Source organism: Peromyscus eremicus, chromosome 11, assembly GCF_949786415.1.
Source record: "Peromyscus eremicus chromosome 11, PerEre_H2_v1, whole genome shotgun sequence".
Taxonomy (NCBI): Eukaryota; Metazoa; Chordata; class Mammalia; order Rodentia; family Cricetidae; genus Peromyscus; species Peromyscus eremicus.
The window spans coordinates 39,795,772-39,820,257 of NC_081427.1; the positions used below are offsets into that span (position 1 = coordinate 39,795,772).

At 43.6% G+C, this 24,486-nt stretch overlaps 2 protein-coding genes and 1 pseudogene across 2 annotated transcripts; 1 reads left to right on the top strand and 2 right to left on the bottom strand.

Moving 5' to 3' along the window:
- The first annotated feature begins 753 nt into the window (after positions 1 to 753).
- On the top strand, positions 754 to 8,393 carry Gzma (granzyme A). Its single transcript, XM_059276618.1, has 5 exons — positions 754 to 883; positions 3,450 to 3,594; positions 5,460 to 5,601; positions 6,294 to 6,563; positions 8,212 to 8,393. Exons 1-5 carry the CDS (start codon positions 814 to 816, stop codon positions 8,371 to 8,373), a joined length of 789 nt encoding a protein of 262 aa, XP_059132601.1. The 5' UTR covers positions 754 to 813; the 3' UTR covers positions 8,374 to 8,393.
- Positions 8,394 to 9,661: 1,268 nt separating this feature from the next.
- Positions 9,662 to 10,170, bottom strand: LOC131922034 (large ribosomal subunit protein eL37-like; annotated as a pseudogene).
- Positions 10,171 to 12,809: 2,639 nt separating this feature from the next.
- Cdc20b (cell division cycle 20B) lies at positions 12,810 to 23,935 on the bottom strand. Its single transcript, XM_059276475.1, has 4 exons — positions 23,743 to 23,935; positions 18,238 to 18,367; positions 17,560 to 17,670; positions 12,810 to 13,189 (listed from the first exon to the last, which is right to left on the bottom strand). Exons 1-4 carry the CDS (start codon positions 23,794 to 23,796, stop codon positions 13,086 to 13,088), a joined length of 399 nt encoding a protein of 132 aa, XP_059132458.1. The 5' UTR covers positions 23,797 to 23,935; the 3' UTR covers positions 12,810 to 13,085.
- Positions 23,936 to 24,486: the final 551 nt, after the last annotated feature.

Genomic DNA, 24,486 nt, shown 5'->3' on the forward strand with positions numbered 1-24,486 from the left:
GTCAGTCTCATGGAGGCTCTCTGGTTGTTGGTTCAGACTCTGTGGACCCCTATGAACCCAGGTTAGTTGATTCTGCGAGCCTTCCCGTAGTGTCCTTGACCCCTCTGGCTCCCATACTCTTTTCTCCCCAGGATTGCTGAACCCCACCTAATGTTTGGCTGTGGGTCTCTGCACCTGCTTCCGTCAGTTGCTGGATGACCCTTCTCTGATGACAATCTGGTCACAGGAGAAGGCCACTCCAGGCTACTTATCTACTACTGCTAGGAGTCTAAGCTGGGGTCCTCCCCATTGACTCCTGAGAGACTCCCCTGCACCAGACTTCCACCCGACCCCAAAATGGCCCCACCCTGGCAGTCCCCCTCAACACTCTTCTCCCCACCTCCCACCTTCCCCGCCCCCCCCCCAACCTGATCGCTCATGCAAAACTCTGATTTTCAGGTTTTCAAAGAGTTTCTACTAACGGATACTGACAATATTGCTGGTGATGAAAATATCCCAACTGAGTCATTTCTAGTCCATTCTTCGGAACTATATTCTAATGGCAACAAGGTCCCCTTCCCCTCAACTGTTGGGTAGGAGGACACGTGGCCCTCTGCACCCCGCATCACTAACACAGTCAAGCATGCGCACCCACCCCACCCCCGCCCCGTGATGAGGGATTACGTCTGCTTTCCTCTCTTATAGTTTCATTTTCCAACTCCACACCTAGAAATCTGAAAGAGAAGAAATGAAACCACATCCTTTGTACTCTCATATATAGGTGGAAAGAAACAAAACCAGAGATCCCTGCTGATTGATGTGGGGTGAGCCACAATGAAGAACTTCTGTGCTCCCCGGGTGTCTTCTCTTGCCGCTGTCGTTTTTCTCCTGCTAATTCCTGAAGGTAAGGCAGACGCATGGCATTCCCCTCGCAACCATAGTGGAGCGGATTTTTGTGATGCTTTAGCAATGGTGCCTTATTTATAACCGATAGAATTCCCAAAGCCTAGGAGCGTTTAGCATTCGTTTTTTAATTATATTTATTTTAGAAGAAAAATGTTTATTTGTAATTTCTTTCCAAAAATTGGCAAAACCACTGATTGGTAATTGCTGCCAACTTATTGCTTGCATTTTGCTTTAAAAGACAATGTGCAAATGAGCAAACGAATGAATGAAATGCTCTTGAGTTGGGAAACCAAGCTCTAGATTTCAAGAAAGGAAGTAGTGGTGGGGCTTCCCGTTCTCTCTCCAAATACTGTACAGACAGTTTTGAAGAGAGTTGAGCTGTGTCTGAGCTAGACAGCAGAAGCCAGTGAGGACCGGTAGGTGCCTCTCACTATTGAAAACTTGGTCAGAGTTTCCCTGGCAAGTCTTCCGGACCCTGAGGAAGACCTCTCACTGACTCCTTAGGAGAACTGGAGTATTTGCTTTCCCGCTGCTCCTTTCACGTAGTAAGTAGTAACCCATATTCCTGTGTGAGTGAACACACATGCACCCGTGGGAATACCATCGCATTTCTTGCCCTGACACTGGGGGGACAACAAATTCTTAGGGGTTCTCCATGCTCCTTGGAGAACCTGCTAGGAAGCTTGGCGTGGGGGTAAAATGGCTAGCAAATACAGAGGCAGTCATGATTTCTCCCAGGACCCATAAGCTTTTAGGGGTAGAAGCGATGGGCAGGAATTTCAAAAGAAGTTCTAGTGTCAACCTTATACCCAACAATGACAAGAAAATTTAAAACAAGGTGGAAAGATATTTGGGACCAAAAGTGAACACATGACCTGCACAGCACAGCCCACAGGTACTCAGTCATGTCAAATCCCCCCAAACCATGAGAGTAGAGCAGATTTTCTTTTTTTTTCTTACTTTATCATTGGATTTTGTATTTTTTAATCCAATTATATATATTCTTCAAGAGAAACCATAAAAGCAGCTTTTTTCTGTTACACTTCGTTTTCTGTGTTCAGAAGGAACTGTGTGACCCGAAAAGGGGAAAAGCAAGAAAGCAATGCTTTGTATTCAGGACTAGTCAGAATAATCTAGAAGACCTTTTCAAAACAAAGTCTGAATGTCACAGCTCCTGCCTCCGAAATTCTACTAAATCTAATTCTATGGGGAGGAGTATTTGCTAGTGTTTAAAAGCTTCCTGCCCACACTAATCCTATACCAAACCTTTTTAAGTCCAGTTAGTGGCAGACCTGGCCTTATGCTCAGGCTGACATGAGATCAGGCAGGCACAGAGCTCTACAAAGGAGAAAGTTCACAAATTCATGACTCCTGGTGTCCACAGACTCTCCTTTGTAGTCTAGCTCTGTAAGAGTCACCCCAGGAAAACTTGGGATGTGGTCAATGTTCTTTTGGTTCTATCCAAGTCTATTTGTAGAGCCTAAAATTCTGCCTTCCCTATTCCCTCACGGAAAGTGGACCATGTGCCCTCTTTTCCAGCCTCTCACCCTCCTCAACCTGATGAGAAGTTCCAGGCCTACCACTGATACTTAAGAATTCAGCAATTAGTTTGACTTATCTGTGGAATAAGAGATGTCAATCCCTACTCAAGAAACCATAACTCTCGGCCAGCAGTCAGTAGTATTTGAGAATCCAAGAATAACTTGTATAGAAGTTTCAAAACTGCAGCTCGCCACAAGGGCACGGGGTCCTCCCCACTGTCACACATACTCGCCTTGTGCCTATGTGTCTCTCTGTCCTGGTCCTCTCTGTCGGTGTCTATCATCCTGGTCCAGCTCACGCAAGTTTTAATAAAGTGGACTATCTACTTACACACCTCCACTCCTTTTCACTCTACTCATTCAACTCATCTATGAAGGGTGTAAACTAAACCATGTTTGGTCTGAGGATTGAAGCGGAACCTCAGGGGAGATATCAGTGTTACTCTCTCCACTTGTGAATGAGAGTGGTGCTCTTAATACCTGAAATCTCACAGGGACCAAAGTCTTCATGGAGGGTCCCAGCTACAAGGTGCTAACATCAATGTGCATACTATGTTTTCACACGGCCTCTGAGTGGAAGGGGGAAGTGACAGGCTTCTACAATCATTCCTGTCCTGCTTCTCCAATCAACTATCATCCAGAAGAGAGTAGGGGCAGTTAGGGCTGCATCAACACAGCATCCCCTCTAGCAACCGCTAATGGTATCGACCACTGCACAGCTCTCTGCCCTTGGCAAAGCCTGATCTCTGAGGCTACAGCTGTGACAGGTTTCCAGCAGAATGGTCGCTGGAACACCAGTGGGCTTCTGTGGATGTGACAGCAGGGACTTCTCAGGAGCCCCAAGGGCCAAGACATAGGGTCAGACATCTGAAGGTCTGCACAGAGGGAAAAGAGGAGGGGTAAACATAGGTCGTACCAAATTCTCTCCCAATTCTAAAGGCATGCCTTGTCCCAGAAATATGGCTTTCTTGAAGAGTTACTTGGAGTGGGCACTCACCTGAGTTTCCCTTTTCTATTGAACAGGTGGCTGTGTAAGAATCATTGGAGGAGATACAGTGGTCCCTCATTCAAGACCTTACATGGCCCTACTTAAACTTAGAGGAAAATACATCTGTGCTGGCACTTTGATTGCAAAAGACTGGGTGTTGACTGCTGCTCATTGCAAGCCGTAAGTCTTGGGGGTTAAAGTTTTGTAGAAATATTCTAATGAGGAGAAATAATAAAAAGACTATATCTCACTAACACATGGGAAAGTCACTTACATATAAACATTTTTATATCTATAAGTGAAATCCTTGACAAGTTGTGTTGATCTGAAAGGAAATTAAGCCCAGGTTTGTCACAAGGAGCCAAGGCAATGAGGATACAGTGTCTGCAGGCTCTGTCTGAAGGTCTCCACTATGAGGGGGGAAAAAGAGATCACTTGGAGGGCATAGGGAGGTGGAAGTGGATCTGGGAGGAAATAGGGGAGGAAGAGGAGTGAATATGATCAAACTACATTGTATCAAAGATTTTTTTAAAGAAAAGAAAGATAATAAACGGGTTTGTTAAGTGGAAATAAAAAAGTTGGCTTTTTTATAAAGGGAGGATCACTCCCGAGAATTAATAAGCCAGTGAACTGAGGTAAGGCGAAAATACCAGCGGGCCACTAGACTCCTGACCCTATATGGGTCATTACATAGCACCCACCTCTCCCATTTCTCTAGAGCATATTCCATTTGTTGAGTGAAGCCCATGTGGAGAAGGGTTTCTGGTCCTTCTTGGCCAAATGGCTTCTTTTATCTGTCAACATGATGGCACTTTTCCCGGTGCCTAAGCTCCTGCCACAGTACTACGTGGGCGACATAAGTTCCATCGAACTAAAAGTACAAATTTATTTCTTTGGTCATGTACCAGAGTCCTAGTAGCTACGTGTGACTCATGGTTTTGGGGTCATGCAATTTACAGACCATAGTGTTGTCAAAGCATGCTCTGGAATGTACAGTTATGACGCCTTACGTGAGACCAGCCTCAGCTGGTGCAATAGAGAAAAGACAATGTGAATATTGCTCAGTTTGGTATATAATGGGTTGTGAATGACAAGAGCCATAAGCATGAACGCATTAGGAAATGTCTGCACCCTGAGTGGCATGTACACAGGATTCCTTACTAAGCTATCTCTTTCTGAAAGCTTTCCCCCATCTGAGTTTGTTCTCTTACAAAGAGATCAGCCAGAAAAATTGTTTTCCAGCCCCCAGCTGCCTTCATTTCCTGCCTCTGGATCTCCTGGGAGCTCTGCTTTTTAGGGATTTGCAGCCTAATCCTCTACCTCAGCTAATCAGGGAGAGGAAAGAGTAAAAACAAACCCAAGATTTGGATTTGCTGCCGTGAACTTCTCTCATTTGATTTTCCCATAAACCTGTTATCTTGTTATAAATAAGCTGTTGGAGACAATAAGTGTGGTGGCTCAAATGTCATTTGTCCCCTCAAAAGTTCATTTGCTGGAAGTTTGGTCCCTAGGGTAACCACACTGAGAGGTGGTTGGGACCTTTAAGAGATAGATCATGGGAGCTCCATTCTGGTAACGGGATGAATGTAGGCTTCAGGGTTGGCCAGTTACCATGAAGGGTAGATTACTATAAATCAAGCTCGGTTTCTGGTCCCTCTCTTGCCTCCCCTGTCACTCAGCTGATCCTCTTCACACATCCTCATCCCTCCAAGCACTTCTCCACCATGAGCTGACAAGTCACATGACCCTCATTAGAAACCCAGCAGATGCTGACACAGAGCTCTTGAACTACAAAACTGTGAGCCAAAGGAAACTTCTATTCTTTATAGCACACCCAGCCCTGGATATTTTGTTAAAGCTACATAAATCTAAAACAGTAATGTTAACAGATTTATAAACACCTTACCCTTCAAGACAGGCATATTCTCTCAAGCAACAAAATTTCTCCAAGAGCAACATTTATATCAATGGCATAATGAAACTGTTCAACACATATTATGACCAGTTCCTGATTAAACTAGCAACTAGTATTGTGTTTATTACAGGGGGAAACGTTCTGAGGTCATCCTTGGAGCTCACTCAATAGACAAGGATGAGCCAGAAAAACAGAAATTATCCATTAAGAAAGCATTTCCCTACCCATGCTTTGATGAGAATACCCATGAGGGGGACCTGCAACTTTTACAGGTATGTACCTTTGGTTGTTGTTTCAGTCACAAAACCTTCTAAACTTTCACCACTTACATAAAAGTATGTTCCTAGTTCCCCATCTGGTAAAAATAAGGGAGCCCCTCAGAGATAGGTAAGAAGTTCAAACATTGATATTCATTGTAATTGGCATTTTCTTTGGGCCGACAACCAGCTCCCAAATAAAGACATGGAGACTTATTATTAATTATGAATGCTCGGTCTTAGCTTAGGCTCCTCCCACTAGCTCTTTTAACTTAATTTAACCTGTTTCTATTCATCTACATTTTGCCTTAAGGCTTTTTTCCTTTCTTTCATTCTGTATGTCCTACTTTCCTGCTTCCCCCATGTCTGGCTGGTTGGCCCCTGGTGTCTCCCTGGCATCTCTTTTTCTTTCTTTTCCTGAACCTAAATTCCTCCTTCTACTTACTCTCCCTGCCTAGAAGTCCCACCTATAGCTCCTCCATCACTATTGGCCGTTCAGCTTCTTATTAGACCAATCAGGTGCCTTAGACAGGCAAGGTAAAACAGCGACACATTTTTACATAGTTAAACAAATATTCTACAACGTAAATAAATATAACACACCTTTGCATAGTTAAACAAATGCAACACACCTTTGCTTAGTTAAACAAATATTCCGCAACAATTCATTTCGTACGCTTAACTGGTTTATGTTTGTCTTCCCACAGTTAAATGGAAAAGCAGCCATTAACAAAAATGTGGCAATCCTTGCCCTGCCTAAAAAGGGAGGTGACGTGAAACCAGGAACCAGATGCCGCGTTGCAGGATGGGGGAGAATTCAGAATAATTCACCTCCCTCTTCTACTCTGAGGGAAGTCAACATTACTGTCATAGACAGAAAAATCTGCAATGACGAAAAACACTATAATCTTAATCCTGTAATTGGACTAAATATGATTTGTGCAGGAAACCTCCATGGTGGAAAGGACTCGTGCCAAGTAAGTGAAATGAGATAGAGTGTGTCAGCTATTGGAGCAAGGTACAGGGGTGTAGATGGTGTGACGTTATGTTTGGTCTTGTCAGGGCATTGGCTTCTACGGGTTCCTACTGTGTTTGTTTGTTTGTCTGTTTGTCTGTTTGTTGAGACAGGGAGTCTCACTGTGTAGCTCTGGCTGCCCTAGAACTCACTATGTAGATCAGGCTGGACTGGAACTCACAGAGATCCACCAGCTTCTTCCTCCTCAATGCTGGGATTAAAGGCCTGTAGCACCATGCTCAGCCTTCTACTGTGTATTTTGAAATTTGGTAAGATCTAGGTGAATAAAATAACACATTCAGCTCCAAAGAGTCAGTAAAAATAAGAATTCACTGCTAGGACCATGGATGACCTATACATTGACTTTGTTTCATATATTAAACAAAACAAACAAACAAACCCCTTAGAAAAAGTGGTGAGAGAGTTCCCAGTTTTCATGTTATCATATAGATACAAACAAGATACACAAAATTCTAAAGAGTTCCTGGAGGGCCGTCAGTCTTTCCCACCTCATCACAACCCCAAAATGCTCAACTGCCTTTTGTATGGACATGTTTGAAATGCCAGCCATTCCCAAACCTGGCCAGGGACCTGGAACTAGAGTAAACAATTTCAGGCATGACCCTCACCAGAGGATGTATAAGCCTCCCTCCCAGTGTCCCCAAAAACATGAGGGACAGGGCCTGATTAGAGACAAGAATTTAAAAGAACTCTTCGCAAAGGTTTAGACCCTCAGTTCTAGCTTGTTAGTTCTCGCCTCTCCACAAGACTCCAGAGAGTCTCCCGAGGTGAGGCCAGTGTGTCTATCAACAGGAAAGGAGTCAGAGGACCTATGCCTTGTCTTCAGGACCAAGGTTGGCCAAATACCGAGAAGAAATGGCACCTGTCCTTAGCACCTTTCTTCTCTTTACTTAACCCTGCCTCCCTCATTGCCTCCCACATCCTCCACTGAAGGCACCCAGGAACCTGGCTTTCCCTCCTGGGGATTTATATGCAACACCCTGAAGCCACACCAGCATCCCAGGATGCCCCTCCCCTGGGACCAGCCCCTGTACCCGCAGAGGCTCAGCAGTGCTCCCGTTCTCTCCGTGCCCTCGGCTGGCTGCTGAGGAATCCAGCCTACGGGGCTGGATCTGCACATTCCAGATGCTCTAACAAGGAGGGAATGTATCTCAGCAGGGATGGCCATGGTTCTCACATGATCTATTACTTCATACAGATATAAAGACAGCTTTTCCCTGAAAGGAGGATTTCAATTTTCTTCCTTTGGGAAAATTAGTTATCTTCTAGAGGGACCAGAAAACATGGCAGTTACTCTTTACCTAAGTGTGTCATCTGGGTCTGCCTATTTCACTCCATGTTGAAAAAATAATCAAGAGGGATGGCTTTCTGGAAAAAGGCAACCGATCTTCAAATCAGTGGCTAAAATATGTAATACAACTTTCATTGCAGTTTTCATTAATCTATACATATTAAAATATTGCTAAGCATCTTGATGTTTTAAGCAGTAATTTTCAGTGAAGTCTGGACTGCTCTTCACACTAAGTGCTACAGAACTTCTTCATAACTCATACTGATCTCACCTCATCCCACCCCTCTTCTCTCCCCAGGGAGATTCTGGAAGCCCTCTGGTGTGTGATGGTATTTTCCGAGGCATCACAGCTTTTGGCCTTAAGGGGAAATGTGGAGATCCCCGAGGGCCTGGCATCTATACCTCCCTCTCAAAGAAACATCTCAGCTGGGTAATTAAGACTATGAAGGGCACAGTTTAGATGCGTGAATTTCATTTCATCTGTTGTCACTTCTACATCTAATCACAAATAAAATCAATTGAATGACTGCACGTGCTTCTCTATTGCAGTGTTCTTGGGCGGATCTCCATCAGCAAAACCAAGAGTCAGAAGGCAATGACAAGGACAGTGCAGGAGGGAGATAAGAAAGCCAGGGCCACACCAGTGTCATCCATGGGTGCAGGGACAGGGGAGTTTGTCCCTGGACAATGCACTTCACTCTCCGCAGATCTGTCTGGCAGTAAACACAGTGGAGGGCTCAGGCGTTCTGAACTGCTCTGGAGTGTAGGAGTGAAAAGAGAGAAGCCTGGTTCCCACTCTCACACCTCCACACCACTGCTCTTATTTATATGGAAGAAGTGAGAGGCCAGGTCTCAGAAATGACTCAAGGGTAGTTTCCCCAGGCCGATGTGCATTGCCTCTTGGCCTCTGGACTAAGATGAAGCATAGCGTCAAAGGCTGAAGGAGAACAGAAATTGGAGTTCTAGGAGATATAAATGAAGTGCCTGGCCAGCCAAGAAAAGGATGTAACAGAAAGTCAGCTTTGGTAGTTTTCATTTCAGCCTTGGATTATCTAAGTGATCTCTTGCTTTCCCTTGTCTGTGAGCCTGGGTTGATGGCACCATCACGGTTGGTACAGTGATTGCCGTGTCCATAGGGATAGAGTAATGAATTGTGATCTAAACATTTTCTTGGAAAAAAAAAATGCCCCGTGCTTGCTCAGCATTTTTAATTTAGTGGACAGTCATCATCCCAGCAGCCATTTTAAAATGGGATCAAGGGAACAAACTCCTATTTTCATATGAAATGTTTATATGTATGTATGCAGTAATGCATGTATGTATACACATACATACATAATTCCTGTCCTATCAAAAAACATACACTAATACTCAGCTTTTAAAGCCAATGAAGAAGCAAAACTCAGGCTGATTAAAACACTAGTCACAGCCTTTTAGTAATGGTTGCCCACCAGATTCATGGGCCTATCCAGAATCACCATTGCCCAGGGCCCACCTCTAGAGATTCTGAGTCAATTAATATTGGTGGATTCCTCACATTAGCACCCCAACAAGGCTGATAACACCCAAGGATCATACTCCCTGAACTATAAAATGAAGTTTCTACTAGAGGGGGTTCTGGGATGATATTTTTAGCATCTCATAATCTTTAATGTGGATTTAGGATTTTAATTACAATAAATAAACTATTCTTTACTGAATTCCATTTTTTGAAACGAGAACATTTATTTTATGACTGATTGAAATCCTCAAGATGAGCTGGATGCTGCAACAGCTGCCCTCTTGGGTTTAGATGTTGTCCCTTTGCCCTCTTGGGTTTAGATGTTGTCCCTTCATGGAATCCATGTCTGAATCTTCAATAGACAATTTTCAGGTGCCTCATCCACTCAGTCCCGGTAGTGTTACATCTCTTAGCCTGGGCACTCCATTTACACTTTCTCTTGCACTTGGCCGGGTAGCCACATTTTCCACAGGTCGACTTCTGAAGGTGCTGGGCCTTAGAGCCACAGCGGTGGCACAATGTGTGCGTCTCATTGTGACACTTTCCAAAAGATGACACTCCTTTCGTCACCTTGCTTCTGCTGCCGAGGCCAAAGAGACTGGAAAACCTGCATTCCGTTTCTTAAACTGTTGACTCGAACCCTCGTGCATCGCTAGTTGAAGTACAAATGTGCCTTTCTTCCCGGAAAAGTTACTGGTGTCTGTTGAAGATGAACCTGATATATTTATAATCTAGCGATTCCACTCTTGAGTACATACCAAACTGAAATGAGTGTTTTGTCCACCAAAGATATGTTCAGTAGTGTACACACCACATTAATTACTAAAACCCCAAACTGCAAATAACTTAAATATCCATTTCTAGTAAATAAACAAGTTTATACTCATAGGGTAAAATGTACAGCAGTGAAAAGAATGCTATAGTCTCATGTAACACACGTTTATGGCAGGACTCTATCTAGCAGGAGGTAGGCACAAGTAAAGACCGGTCCATCATGATATAAACCAGAATACAGAGACCGTTCACTGACAGTACACACACAGATCATTTTAGGAAACCAGGAACGTTCATACTCTAATCTGGAGAGAACTTACTGTTATCTATTCATGAACTAAGAAATTTATCCAGCTATCCACTAAGGATTTATACACGTGAAACTTTGTATTACAAAATTCAAAAAGTGATTGTAGTCAAGGCTTCTGTTTTGCATGTTATCTAGCCTTGTTCTGATTTCTTTATAAAAATCATATCCCAAACTTTCTGCTAAAATTAATATCAGCTAGAAATACATTGATGTTTTTCTTAAGTGAGGCCCCTTGGTCACGTATCAACATTGACTGTAGAAATGACCTTTGATCATGACAGTGTTATAAGACTGTTAAAACAGAAAACTATAAGTAGAATGATGGGGGACACTTGAAACTGTCTAATGTGTGTATGAGAGAGAAGGAGAGATGACAGAGACAGAGAGAGACAGAGACAGAGACTTGCAGTTTTAGGAGCCCTAAATTTTTCTAAAAAAGGAACTACTAACCTTACTGAGTTAAAGGAAGGTGGGAAAATTAACTGACAAATTGAATTTGGCAAGAAAAATCCTGATTTTATATATATACGATACCCTGCTCTACAATAATCGGGCTTTTGTTTTGTTTTATGGGAGGAATAAAGGGGAAGGCATGTTTTCTTTAAGATCCAGGTGTGGTGGCCCACACCCGTGAAGCCAGCATCCGGGAGGTGGATGCATAAGAACTGTGAGATTGGGGCCCGCCTGAACTAGGTACTACTGTCAAGAACAGCCTGAGCTGCAAAAGAAAAGTCAAAACAACGATGAAAGAGAAACCAACATTTGTTGCCTGGGATGTGCTCCCCTGTCACTCCTGTTTCATTGTCCATCGGGGGAAAGTGTGTTGAAACTAAAATAATCTAAGTTTCACATAGTAAATTAAAAACAACAAAACTACAATCATGTTAATACCGAATAAGTAATACAGACTAATACCATGAATGCAAGCACAGGTAACAAACATCTTGTGTACACACCTTTAATCCCAACACTCGGAGACAGAGGCAGAGGCAGGCAGATCTCTGTGAGTTCGAGGCCAGCCTGGTCTATAAAGCGAGTTCCATGACAGTCAAGGCTACACAGAAAAACTCTGTCTTGAGAGAGAGAGAGAGAGAGAGAGAGAGAGAGAGAGAGAGAGAGAGAGAGAAGAGAAAACAAACATTGTGTGCAGGGGAAAAAAGGAAGAAAAGAGCAAGAATTTCAAAGGACAAGCAAAGCCTGACACTGGAGTCATACAGAAGACAGGCAGAGGTCGCCAGAGGCTGCTCACTGGCTTTCTCCCCTAGCTTGCTCAATCTGCTTTCCTGTAAAACCAGGCCGGGTGGTGTCGACACCCACAGTAAGCCTCCACAACAGTCATCAATCAAGAAAATGCCCAACAGGCTTGCCTGCTGGACAATCTGATGGAGACAATTCCTCAGTGAAGCTCCCTCTCCTCAGATGACTCTAGCCGTGTCAAGTTGACAAACACACACACACACACACACACACACACACACACACACAGCATAACGACCTGCTGTAAGTGACCTCCTGGCTGTCTTGGCCTCTTGTGTCTTTTGCCCTAGGATGGCACAGTGGGAAAATCCTAATCCGATGCAGGGCTACCAGCATGCTCTTGGACTTCCCAGCCTGCACAACCCTGAGCTAAATAAATGTCCCGTGTTTCTAAGTTACGCTGTCTTGGACCTTCTGTTACAGCAGCACAAAACAAAGACTGGAGGAAAGAGGGCAGGAGAGCTGAGTTTGCTTGCCACAGCATCAGATCGGTAAGCTGTACCAGCAGTGTACTGAGTTTGAACCAATGGCAAGAAAGCAGCTCAAAAAGGAGAGATGGGAAAGGCAGTTGGAAATACGATGGAAGGACTTAGAAAAGGCAGGCAGGAAAGAACTGTTTAGAACTCGTTTTTACTAAAACTGTGAAAAATTAATCTTAAAAGAGGAAAGAACAGAAGGCAGAAGAGGAGAAAGGAGAGAGGAAGAGGAGAGAGTATGGTGGTATTTTATTTGTACTGAAATGTGATTTTAATTGTATGTTAATAAATAAAGTTGCCCGGGGGTCAGAGCTATTAGAGCCATAGCAAGAGCGTGGCGGTGGTGGTGGCGCACGCCTTTAATCCCAGCACTTGGTAGACAGAGCTAGGTAGATCTCTGTGTGTTCAAGGATACAGCCAGCATTGGAGACAACACACGCCTTTAATCTCAATACCATAGAGGACCTGGAGGGCGGTACATACAGGCAATGACGAGGCAGTCATGTGTTTGGGTTTACAACCAATAAGAAGGCAGAACAGACAGGAAGTAGCTCCTTTCGGAGAGCTCTCTTGGCTGAAGAGGATCGCTGAAGCAGGAAGGGCGAGGCTCTGAGCTCTGACCTCTTGGCTTTCTTCTCTGAATCGGCTCTGTGTTTCTTATTTAATAAGACAGTTGGTTACATCTACAAGAGAGGGAGAGGGAGACAGAAGAAAGTTGGACCATCTCTGGGCTGCGGGTGGGAAGAAGTACAGAGAGGCCAGTCTGAGAAGAATCCGGCGAGGAAGAGCTGAGCATCACAACTTCCGATCCCCATGACCTAAGGGAGAAGGAAAGCCTGCCGCACTGTTCTCGGCTACAACTGGCTGGGTGACCGGTGGCTCTTCCACACACAAGCTGTCCCATGCGTCAGGGTCTCGTCTGGACTCGGGGCCAGGTGCAGCACCCTGCCTCTGTGACCTGTGGGAGAAAGAAGATGCATCTGGCGCCAAGTTACAAGGGTGGCCGATGAAAACTAAGTAACCTGAGCCGGGACCAGCATCCCTCCCAGGGTTCCCTGAACCCACCAAGTTCACCATCCAGGCCATCCAGGCCTTTCACCCAGCATCTGAGGCTAACTAAGTTTCTTTTCCAATGCTTGTTCCACCTTCCCGCTCCCCCTACTCATCCCTACCCCCTCTCACCCCCCACCCAAACCTACCCACCCCCGCTCCCACCCCACCCTGACCAGTGCCTTGTGGCTATCGTAAGAAAAGCCCACAAGCTGGGTGGTTACGCACCAGAAACTGACTTCTCCCACAGTCTGAGGTTGAAGTGTGAAGTCTAGGGGTGGGTGGGACGGCGGGCTCAAAGAGTCTCAGCCTTGCCACTTCCGGTTCCTGACAGCTGCAGCCTTTCTCGATTTGTGCCCACACCAACCACTCCAGCCTGCCTGTGTGAGCACACTGACTTCTCTGTGTCTGCTCTCTGATTGTCTTCCGAGTCGCAGGATACTTGACATTGCATTTAGGCCTGCCTACATAACCCGGGACAGCTCCTCCCAAGACCCTGAAACTCATCACATCATGAAAAACCCTTTGTCCGCAGAAGGTCACAGGCACAGCCTACGGAGATTTCACAGAGTACCTTTAAGGAAACGGAGCTTCAGCCCACACTCTTGCCCCACTGTCATTGGTTTTATCTTCTGCCATCTCAAATACCCCCTTTCGGGTAGATTCCAAGAAATGGATCCCATCAACGGACCCCGCTTAAGGCAAAGGGGTCCAAAAACTCTTCCACAATGCAAGTAGGAGACTTGCGCACAGGATTCTGGAGCTTGTGGCTTCCTCTCTGCTCTTCTATTCACTATTCCCAAAGAATGCTCTCAATTATGCTTGCTTTCTACAAGGTTGATAGATATTAAAAAGGAGAACAGCATTTAATGGTCACATTAGTTGGGGAACTCTTGAGTTAATATCAAAGTCAGCTGTTTACTTCAGAACTCATTTTGTTTTAGGGCTGCTGTATGCATTGGGGCTGTTTGGAAAATGAGGCTATAGTGGGCAGCATTTCTCAACCTCAGCTGACTCGCAGTCCTTTTGACTTTGGCATGACAAGGTCCTCAACAGGGCCACCTGGAAAACGCTTCGCAAAACCTAGCCTGACCCAACAGTGGCCTTAACAATCAAAACTTTGGGCCAAGACAAACAAAGATAATTCCATAAAAGAGGCTAGGGATAGGAGGATATGAAAGATGAAAGGCCAGATAAGGTTTGAGTGGGGAGGTGTTTGGTGATATAACTGAAATCAAACTCAGGAAGGGGTCACCTTTTCACAAAAGTGGGATTTCTTACAAGTTATTTGAGAGCGGGACTCTGAGACATCATCTTGTCCTGTGGTACAAGATCTTCAGCACAAAGGAGTGTGTATGCACTGGTCAGCTCCTGGAAGAGACATAACCTAGGTCCTAGACCCTTGGGAGTTTTGTTGCACCTACATGTCACTCCCCTCTCTGCACACAATACACATACACACACACATACACACACACACACACACACACACAAACACACAACACACGTGCCACTCACTATATGATATTCCAAGGGGGGACATAGGACTGGTTCTTTAAGTGTTTTACATGAAATTATGTTCACAGAATAATACAGCCCCTTATTTATGAATGAATAAAATAATGTAGAAATAATAAGCATCTCACACAAGGTCACACCATGAATTAACAGCAGAGCTAGAACTAGGACCAGTTCAATGCTCCAACATTAGGCCAAACTCCAAAGGAAAATCTCTTTTTCTATTGCAGGCCATTATCTTTTTATTTTTCATTTAAAACTTTTTTTTTTTTTTTGTTTTTTTTTGTTTTTCGAGACAGGGTTTCTCTGTGTAGTTTTGCGCCTTTCCTGGAACTCACTTGGTAGCCCAGGCTGGCCTCGAACTTACAGAGATCCGCCTGGCTCTGCCTCCCGAGTGCTGGGATTAAAGGCGTGCGCCACCACCGCCCGGCTTCATTTAAAACTTTAAGAAAACGCAACTTGATATAGTTGTTTTTAAATGACTTAGAACCAGGGTAGGAGAGAAGGCTCGGCAGCCAAGAGCATACACTAACTACTCTTGCAGAGGACCTGAGTTCGATTCCCATCACCCCTGTCAGCTAGCTCACAACTTCCTGTAACTCCAGCTCCAGAGCACCTATTCTGAACTCTGGGAGCACATGCACTCACATATGAATATACTCATCCACATGGATACATAATTTAAAACAAATATTTTAAAAATAAACAAAAAGGTATATAGGACCTTGCACTAAAGCTTTTCAGTCATTTTATCCTGTTCTCATTTTGATAGTCTAATTTTATTGATATATTTATGTTGTTTACTTTGACCACCCTAAAATATGCAAGAGAGTTACCTTTTTGAAGAAGTGGGAAATTAAATGACTTTAGAACTAGGAAATTTTTAGCTGGGGAATAGCATGCTTGCCCAGAATGTGCCAGGCTCTGGTTTGATCCCAAGTACAGCAGGAAAGAAGAAATGGAGGGAAGGAGGAAGGAAAGGAAGGAGAGAGGAAGGGAAGGAGGGAGGGAGAGAGGGAGGGAGAGAGAGGGAGGGAGGGAGAGAGGGAGGGAGGGAGAAAGGGAGGGAGGGAGGGAGGGAGAAGAAATTCTGTACACATAATCAACACACAAACTCAATTTTAACAATTGCAGAAGGTCACTTTAAGCCACAAGGTCACTTTAAAAGCCACAAAGAAGGAAAGTAAAATAGACCCTCTCTTGGGACTGGACAGATGATTCAGCAGTTAAATCTGTGCGCTGCTCCTATACCAGCAAACACTCCTTGTTGGGTGGTTTGCAAACTCCTGTAACCCCAGCTCCAGGGGGATCTAATGCCTCTACCCCGCCCCCAGGACACCTTCACCCACAGGTGTACACACCCACAAACACACAAGCATAATACAAACAAGTTTTTCAAGTGATTTCCTTTTTAAAAAATGATATCAAATAGTCTCGCGCTCACACTTCTCCAAGTCTTTTTGCTACTCCCCTTCCTTATCTCCTGGACAGAAAGTTCTTATAAGAAGAAATAATAAATAGCTGCAGTGTTAGGTACGTACAGAAAATTGTCACTTGGAGAACCCTCTTGCCAAAAAGTTAAACACTCCCATTGATTTCTGCCACAAAGCTCCAGGCACAAGAATGTTGCAATGTTCACTTCCAACTTAAAATAATGCTTTTTAATCCACACTTGCAATAATGTCTTTATTATATTCAATAGATATAATGAGCAATGAAAAACGACTTTTTACCCACTATGTGTTAAAAAGGAAAAAGAAAGAAGAAAAAAGAATGGAATGGAATAGCAAAGAGGGAAAATCCCATACGTTTTCAAAAGCAAGGTTTGAAAGCTAACTTAAATTGAAGAGAAACTTCTGGAAAAACGACACGTGGCTCGAAAGCAACAGTGTTCTTGAAGCCCTTTCGGAGCACATCAGTGACAGTCGTAACTCACTAGGTAGTGGGAAACGACATCTTCACCTCAGACAAAGGTACTCTTTACGGGGAGGTTGTGTCTTCAAATTCTAAGAACACTGCTGCTGTGAGTTTTGTTTTCTACACACAAGTGTCATCAATGACACTACATATTGATCCTTTGCTATGGACCAAAAAAGTCACGTCAAAGACAGGTCTCACCGGCAAACTAGACAGTTACTTACACCCGGCTGTCTTTTTAATGTTAAAAAAACAACCTAACTTTTTGAGAATGTATACAGTGTATTTTGATTGTGTTCACCCCCCCCCTCCCCTAACTCCCTTCAGATCCTCTCTCACCTTCCCCTTACCTCCCAACTTTCTGTCATCTTTTTTTTTTAAAACACCTCCTGAGTCCAATCTGTGCCGCCCTCGTACTCACGAGTGTCGGACCATCCACTGGGCCTTGATCACCACACCCTTAAAAACCAAAGTTGGACTCTGCCTCCTCCCGGAAGCCATGTAGCTGTGGCTGTCAATAGTGTTCCCCTGACTTGAGCTCGTGCGGGTTTTGTTCAGGCAGCCACAGCTGTGAGTCCATAAGCACAGCGGGACGGTCATCTACAGAAGACAGCTTCTCTCCAGAAACTGACTAAAGCATACACACTCAAGGAAGAGGAATCTGGACACTTCCAAGAGATGCGCAAGTATGGTCAAACTTAGAAGCATTCATCTCTGTGTTCTGAGGTGGGGTGGCTGTCAGATTTTGCTCTCTATTGATGTTGAAATCAAAGAACCAGGCTTTCATCAATGCTTTCCCACTTTATGCAACACACTTTGCTGTGGTGTGTGGCATTTACTCACCAAAGAACTCACCCAACAGCGTGGGGCAGGCCCACAGAGCCACAGCACTCTCCGGAGCACCTTGGCCTGTTGCAGTCTCCTTTATCTTAGGTAGCGAGATGAGGAGAAAATCTATAATGAGGACCACAAAACACTGAATGCTAGCAACTTCTGGTGCACGAGGAATGTGCCTACACTGGTTCTAGACTCTACGTTCTGTTCTGTTCACTCTCCCTCCAGCCATATGAGGACTGGGTATTTTTAGAAATTATATCCATCCTAAGAAAGTGTATACCAAGTCATCCAAGGACCAAGAAAACAAATAGGCCCCAGTGTAATGAACCAGGAGATTTAAATCGTGACCACTGGCCAGGGATAGCCAGCTAACTCTCAAGTTTTGGAGTCAAACTGTGATGAGGAAAAAAAAGCAGAGAAGGAAGAGATGGAGGGAGGAGGAAAAAGAAGGAAGAAGAGAGAGAGAGAGAGAGAGAGAGAGAGAGAGAGAGAGAGAGAGAGAGAGAGAGAGAGAGAGGAAACACAAAATAGATTAACTTTGGACTCACCAATTGAGAGATTTTACCAAAAAAAATTTGTAAGAATTGGAATTCCTTTTGGACTCAGAAGGGAAGGAAGGGTGGGATCCTATGTTCTATCATAAGTTGTTTTCATAAGATTCTAGATGTGGGATGAAGACAAAGCTTGCCTGTGAGTGTGTGCTTGGAGCCTGAATGCTCTTCCCAGTATTTACATCCAAAACATGTAGTCGTCCATCCTTCATTCCTCCTCCAATGGCAAGGACCTCAGATCGCCAGGGACACCACTCCATGGCCTGTAAATTCCAGGTAAGAACACAGGCAGGTGAGCAGCAAGGACACCTGGGGGATGTACACAGAAGTCTGCAGTCGGAGCAGCTCTCCCGGGTGAGGGCAGATACACCCCTCAGAAATTATTCCCCCGAGATGAGAAACCACTGCTGTAAGGGAAGACACCCAATAGAAGACTTCCCTAAATGATGCTAACAATTATCAGTCAGTCAGTATTTTTAGCATATAATGGAAAAACTGCACGCAACACACCCATGCGGCAGAACTCTGCGGCTGGAGAAGCCCATGGCTCTTCTGGGTTCTGTGCTAAAGGGCAGCCTCCGCTTTGTGACCTGAGTCCTTGTCGTCCAGATAACAGTACGTTAAAGAAAGCTGCACATGACTACCTGTAAATTCAGATCTCAGGCGTCTCGAATCCCAGTACACTTCAGAAGAGCAATTATTTGCAAATAACTCTAACCAACTGAACATCAGGATTCATAGCTCACATCTGTACTGGTAACTGGGATGGCTAATAACTTTAAAGAGTGTTTTAACAACTATTTTGGTTGGATTCATCTGCAAATCTTGTCACTCATCAAAGAAACTTCTGGGAGTCAAAATATTTACAGAGTAACAAACTGAGTTTATACTGATTTGTTCTCCTATTTATTAGTATGTAAAACCTTTCTGTGCTTTAACATACTTTACATCATTCCCATTTTTAATGGTTTTAACTTTTATTTATACACATGTGTGCATGTATGTTTGTGCACACGTGTGTCGGTACCTGAGGAGGCCAGAAGAAGATCTTGGATCTTCTGGAACTGCAGTTACAGGAGCTGTGAGCTCTGTTGTGGGTCCTCTACAGGAGCAGCAAGTGCTCTGTACTGCTGAGCGTCTCTCCAGGCCCCGTGACTATCATTTTCACTGATCTCCTTCTATCCCATCAACTGTGGTCCTGATGCTGGATTTACGGTTTTTTTTTATTTTATTTTGGTTTGGTTTGTATAGCATTAGTTGACATTTTTTAAGAGAAGTGGATCATTTTGTTCGTTTTGTGTTTCATTTAGTGCTTGCTGTCATCTAAAACAAAATGTATCTTTTGTTTCTGACAAAAATCTTCAGGTAAATTCCAAACTTCAAAATACTTTCAAAGCTAACATAACAGCTTTCCAAACAACTATGTTTTTGTTCCATTTTGGTTTTTCAAGATGGGGTTTCTCTGTGTAACAGTCCTGGCTGTCCTGGAACTCGCTCTGTAGACCAGGCTGGCCTCGAACTCACAGAGATCCGCCTGCCTCTGCCTCCCGAGTGCTGGGATTAAAGGCTGTGCCACCACAGCTGGCTCAATTATAAATTTTTAAAGCAACACACACACACACACACACACACACACACACACACACACACACACACATACACACACACACACACACACACACACACAAAGCATACTAGTGTGTTCCTGGATGAAATTATTTGAAATTTAACATGTTACTTTATATCTAGCAAAATGTAATTGTGAAATAATCATGTGTGATTTATTTTGTGCTTCTCCTTGGCAAGAATGAGCTGTCCTGATGCTGTGTTCCTCTAATGCTTTTCTTGTAAATTAATCATCTTTTAAATAGTTACACTTGCAGCTTTTCCTACAAGTGTGAGTCCATTTTCTTTTTTTTAAGATGTATTTAGTTTATTTTATGTGCATGAGTGTTGTACCTGCATGTATGCATGTATGTATGTATGTGTAACATATGTGTGTGTGGTACCTCTGGGGGTAAGAAGAAGGGATCCCTGGATCCCTGCATCCACTGGATCCCCTGGGAACGAGAGATACAGGTGATTCTGAGATATCACATTAGTGCTGGAATCTGAGCCCAGGTCCTTCGGAAGAGCCAGGCAGTGGTGGCACATGCCTTTAATCCCAGCACTCGGGGGACAGAAGCAGGTGGAGCTCTGTGAGTTCAAGGCCAGTCTGGTCTACAAAGCGAATTCCGTGACAGCCAGGACTGTTACACAGAGAAATCCTGTCTCGAAAATAATTAATTAATTAATTAAGAAAACTATGGAAAGACCCATTAGGACATTTCCAAACACAGATAAAAATCCCTTGGGTCAGAAGGATGGAGTAGTCAGCTCGTGTGAGTCTTTTCACAAGAAAGCTGGGTTCACCCAGACATGGCGGCACATACAGCTAATCCCAGCACTCAAGAGGCAGGGACAGGCTGATTTCTAAGTTCGAGGCCAGTCAGGGCTACATAGTGAGACCCTGACTTTAGAAGAAAAACACAGTGAAATGGATTTGTCTGCCAACATTTTAGATTTGGAATCAAAATAGATGCTTCTAGCAGCTTTAATATTGTACTAATAGTCATGAAAAAGACAAAATTAGACAGTTACAAGATTCCCCTGGGTAATTTACATACAATATGTAGGAAATGATATTTCTCTCTTTCGAGAATATTTTGCATTAGTCCAGGAGCATGACTTTAGTAGACTCTTGTTGTAACACGTTAAGCAGGATTTTTTTTATTCACTTTTCTGACAGGTGTCTCTCTGTTAAGATTCACTTCCATTCTTAGTGTTATCCGTGTTACCAATATGTAAAAAAGAACTCAACACTCGCTGAACGTCTCAGAAAAATGTGACATGTTTCAGAGCTGTGATAGAGAGAGATACTACAACCTCCCACAGACTATGAACTCAGGGTTAGTCTGATGTTCTAAAAGGAGCAGAAAAAAACTTCTACAATTGTGGATGCAGTTTCTCAACATCTGATGTCATACTTTCTTAAGTATTCAGGCACAACCCTAACTAACATCTTGACTGACAGTATGGGCGCTGGGACTAGGTTGCCTGGGTTTAAATCCTGACTTGGTCACTTTGTTAATCACATGGTTTCATTCTAGTGCCTCAGTTTGCTCCTCTGAGAAGAAAATTGAAATAAGAATCCCCTATAACAGGAATTAAAACAAGATTGTGCCCATCAAGTATAAAGCACAGAGCAGCCCAAAACAGCTGCTGTGATTACAAGTTCATGATCCTGTGGATAACAAAGTCAATCCTTAATGATGTCAACTGCAAAAATAGCATTTGCACAGAGCTGACCTGACCACACCACCCAAGGGATGTGAAGTTTGGCCTGAAAAATCCCAAGTTATAAATTTTCCAATTTACTCCTCAGCTACTTAACTGGTCTGTAAAAAGCTCTGAAACCTTATCGACTTAAATCTACCTAGAAAAACATAATACAGGGATGAATGCTGGTACTAAAAGCAATATATATTGATACCAATTCTGTAGCATCATAGAAATAATTCACACAACTTCCCTGCTTAAGAAGAAGCTGTTAGGGGGCTGGAGAGATGGCTCAGAGGTTAAGAACACTGGCTGTTCTTCCAGAGTCCTGAGTTCAATTCCCAGCACTCACATGGTGGCTCACAACCATCTGTAATGAGATCTGGCGCCCTCTTCTGGCCTGCAGCGATACATGCACAGAACACTGTATACATAATAAATAAATCTTAAAAAAAAAAAAAAGAAGAAGCTGTTAAATCACATCAATATTCTTGATGTCCTATGTCATTGGCCTCACTTGGGAAATTAGAAACACAAATAATACCCCCCAGACCCTAATATGAGGAAATGCTGGAGAGGCACAGTGATCTCTGTTCATGAGCCCTGCAGGGGAGTCCAGTGAACACTCATGTTTGAGTGCCATTGAGCAGGATCATCTATGCAGCCCCTCCCAACTCTAATGTCATAAGTCTACACATTAGAAGGCCCCGAAAGTTTAACATTTTCCATATATACCAAAAAACACTGGTTTCTGTCCAAAAACGTCCTTTGCAGGTGTTACTAGATACAAAGAAACTTTTTGCTTGGAGAGAGTTTCTCAAATTATCTGAATAATGAATTGAACTTCATGCTGAAGGCATGGTCACTGCATATGTGTGCCCTCTAGAACACATGTCAGAAGACCCGAACACCTGCCAGGGCAGAAGGGCTAAGAGACACAAAGCCTAATGGGCTGTTTTGTTTCACTCTTGGTTTTTTCTTTAAGTGTTATGGTTCTATCCACTCCTAATTCAGTGGTGAGACACACAAACAGTTCAAATACTAACTGTTTACCTGCTGTGGGTGCAGTGGTTCCAGCTCAAGGCTCCGACTACTGACAAGTGGCCAAGCATGTTTCTCTGCTGCTTTCTAGTAATTATATCCCATGACTGGAAAACATGAACAAGCATGTTTCTCGGCACTTTTTAGTAATTATACCCATAACTGGAAAACATGAACAAGCAATAGAGTCCATGGCACTGCCTTTTCCCCAGGCCACCATGTTCTCAAAGGCCTCAGAGCAAATTACTAGATACAGGCAGCCTGCTGTGAACTAAGAGAAAACTCAGTACCGCTCATTCTAATGGCCATCCTTCTCTGACTACATACAGGGGTCACGTGGGGAGTATTGTTCTGTGCCAGTAGTTGTGGTTTAATTGGTAAGGTAGAACCAGAAAGTGTGGCATTCATGGTAAAGCTCCTAAAATGAATGCAATGTGCAGCCAAGGACTAAGAATCATGATTGAGCTTCTAATATCTTGGAAACTGGGACTTCTCGTGGCCAACCTATACAGTTCCAACAAACACACAGGTGGAGTATTTCTCACGCAAAGCTTCAGGAACAAGAAGTGTTTTGGATTTTGGAGCTTTTGGAAACATTTGTATAGAATGTACCTGTTGTACAGTCCTACTCCAAAATGCAAGATGCTCTGAGGTCTGCCGCATTTTTATTAGTCTGTGTGGATAAAATGAGGGTGAGTCAGAACTCAATATGCTACTGAAACTCCATTCTTCCCTCAATGAAAATGAGAAAGGCTAACTGTGAGATAGGAAGACATCGTGATGCAAGCTGGCCTCCAAGGTTATCCAGCACCTGGGCAACATTCTTTACGCTGCTGAAAAAAAGATCAGGATGATGGTTACATGAGGAATTCGTCTAACAAACACCTGACAGAGGCTTGTCTCGGGCAGCCTATCAGGAAATAAAAGTCATATTACACCATTCTGCACGTATCACAGCTTCAGATGAACAAAACCTGAAAAGGCACGTTCTCTCCTGGGTTCCCAAACTAGAGGCTTTGTAAGTCCAACCTGAGTTTGAGAGATTTTTTTTTTCAAAAAATGAAAGATGACAGACAGAAAGATTGTGAGGAAAATGAAGGAAAATACCCTTAAGTCTTCAAGAAATGCCATTCGGAAGAAAACAATTCTGTCTCTCCTTGCTTCCCGCAGTTCCAGGTACCTCACTTAGTCTAGTTTCTCTATATTAATATGCTATCTCTATATTAATATGTTATATAGTAACTGCACAGAGGACATCAGGAGGAAATGTTTCTAGTACCTGCACTTCTCCCTCGCTGGTACCAACAGCCAGCACGATCCCTCTCTGATCCATGACACAGACGATGCAGAATTACAGAAGAGGGTTAAGTCTATTATTTTTCAATCCCACTGTGGTTTTGTCTGTTCCCGATGTATACAGAGGATCCGAGGGCTACAGCAACAAGATTTTGAGAATTCCAGTCCAGGATATCGAGGTCTATAAGGAAACAAACCTGAATTAGCACGATTGTGCAGTCAAATCTTTGAAGGAAAAACAGAGTTCTGGGGCTGAGGAGATGGCTCAGCGGTGAACAACACTGGCTGCTCTTCCAGAGGACTCAGGTTCTATTCCCAACACCCACGTGGCAGATCATAGCTCTCTGTAACTCCAGTTCTAGGGGATCCATATAAATATACACACAGGTAAAACACCAATGCATGTGAAATAAAAATAGGCAATTTTTTAAAAAGTTTTTAAAAATGGAAAGGGAGAGAAATCAATACCTTTGCCATGGACAGATGTAAAACAAAGTCCTGAACCAAAGCAGATCATTTCAAAGATAAAAGCTGAAACATAATCTGGTTCAAGACCCATAGTCTGAGGAGCAATGCTAAGCATCTACGCTCAAATAAACCTGTGTAAGAACATTGGTTTTTTGACTTAGTGTGTTCATCCACCATGGTTAGTACAGATGTACCTCAGCTAAGAGGTTTCTGAAAACTAATGCCACATAATTTTTATAAAAATGCCTTTGGACCTGCC

Excerpts from the sequence above, each read along its gene's own strand:
- Gzma (XM_059276618.1), top strand. The coding sequence starts at position 814 with ATGAAGAACTTCTGTGCTCCCCGGGTGTCTTCTCTTGCCGCTGTCGTT. Across the intron at positions 5,602-6,293 it reads GGGACCTGCAACTTTTACAG|TTAAATGGAAAAGCAGCCAT; the intron begins GTATGTACCTTT and ends GTCTTCCCACAG. Across the intron at positions 6,564-8,211 it reads GTGGAAAGGACTCGTGCCAA|GGAGATTCTGGAAGCCCTCT; the intron begins GTAAGTGAAATG and ends TTCTCTCCCCAG.
- Cdc20b (XM_059276475.1), bottom strand. The coding sequence starts at position 23,796 with ATGGATCAGAGAGGGATCGTGCTGGCTGTTGGTACCAGCGAGGGAGAA. Across the intron at positions 18,368-23,742 it reads CCAGCGAGGGAGAAGTGCAG|GCCATGGAGTGGTGTCCCTG; the intron begins GTACTAGAAACA and ends TGGAATTTACAG. Across the intron at positions 13,190-17,559 it reads GCTGTTGGGTGAGTTCTTTG|GTCACAGAGGCAGGGTGCTG; the intron begins GTGAGTAAATGC and ends TTTCTCCCACAG.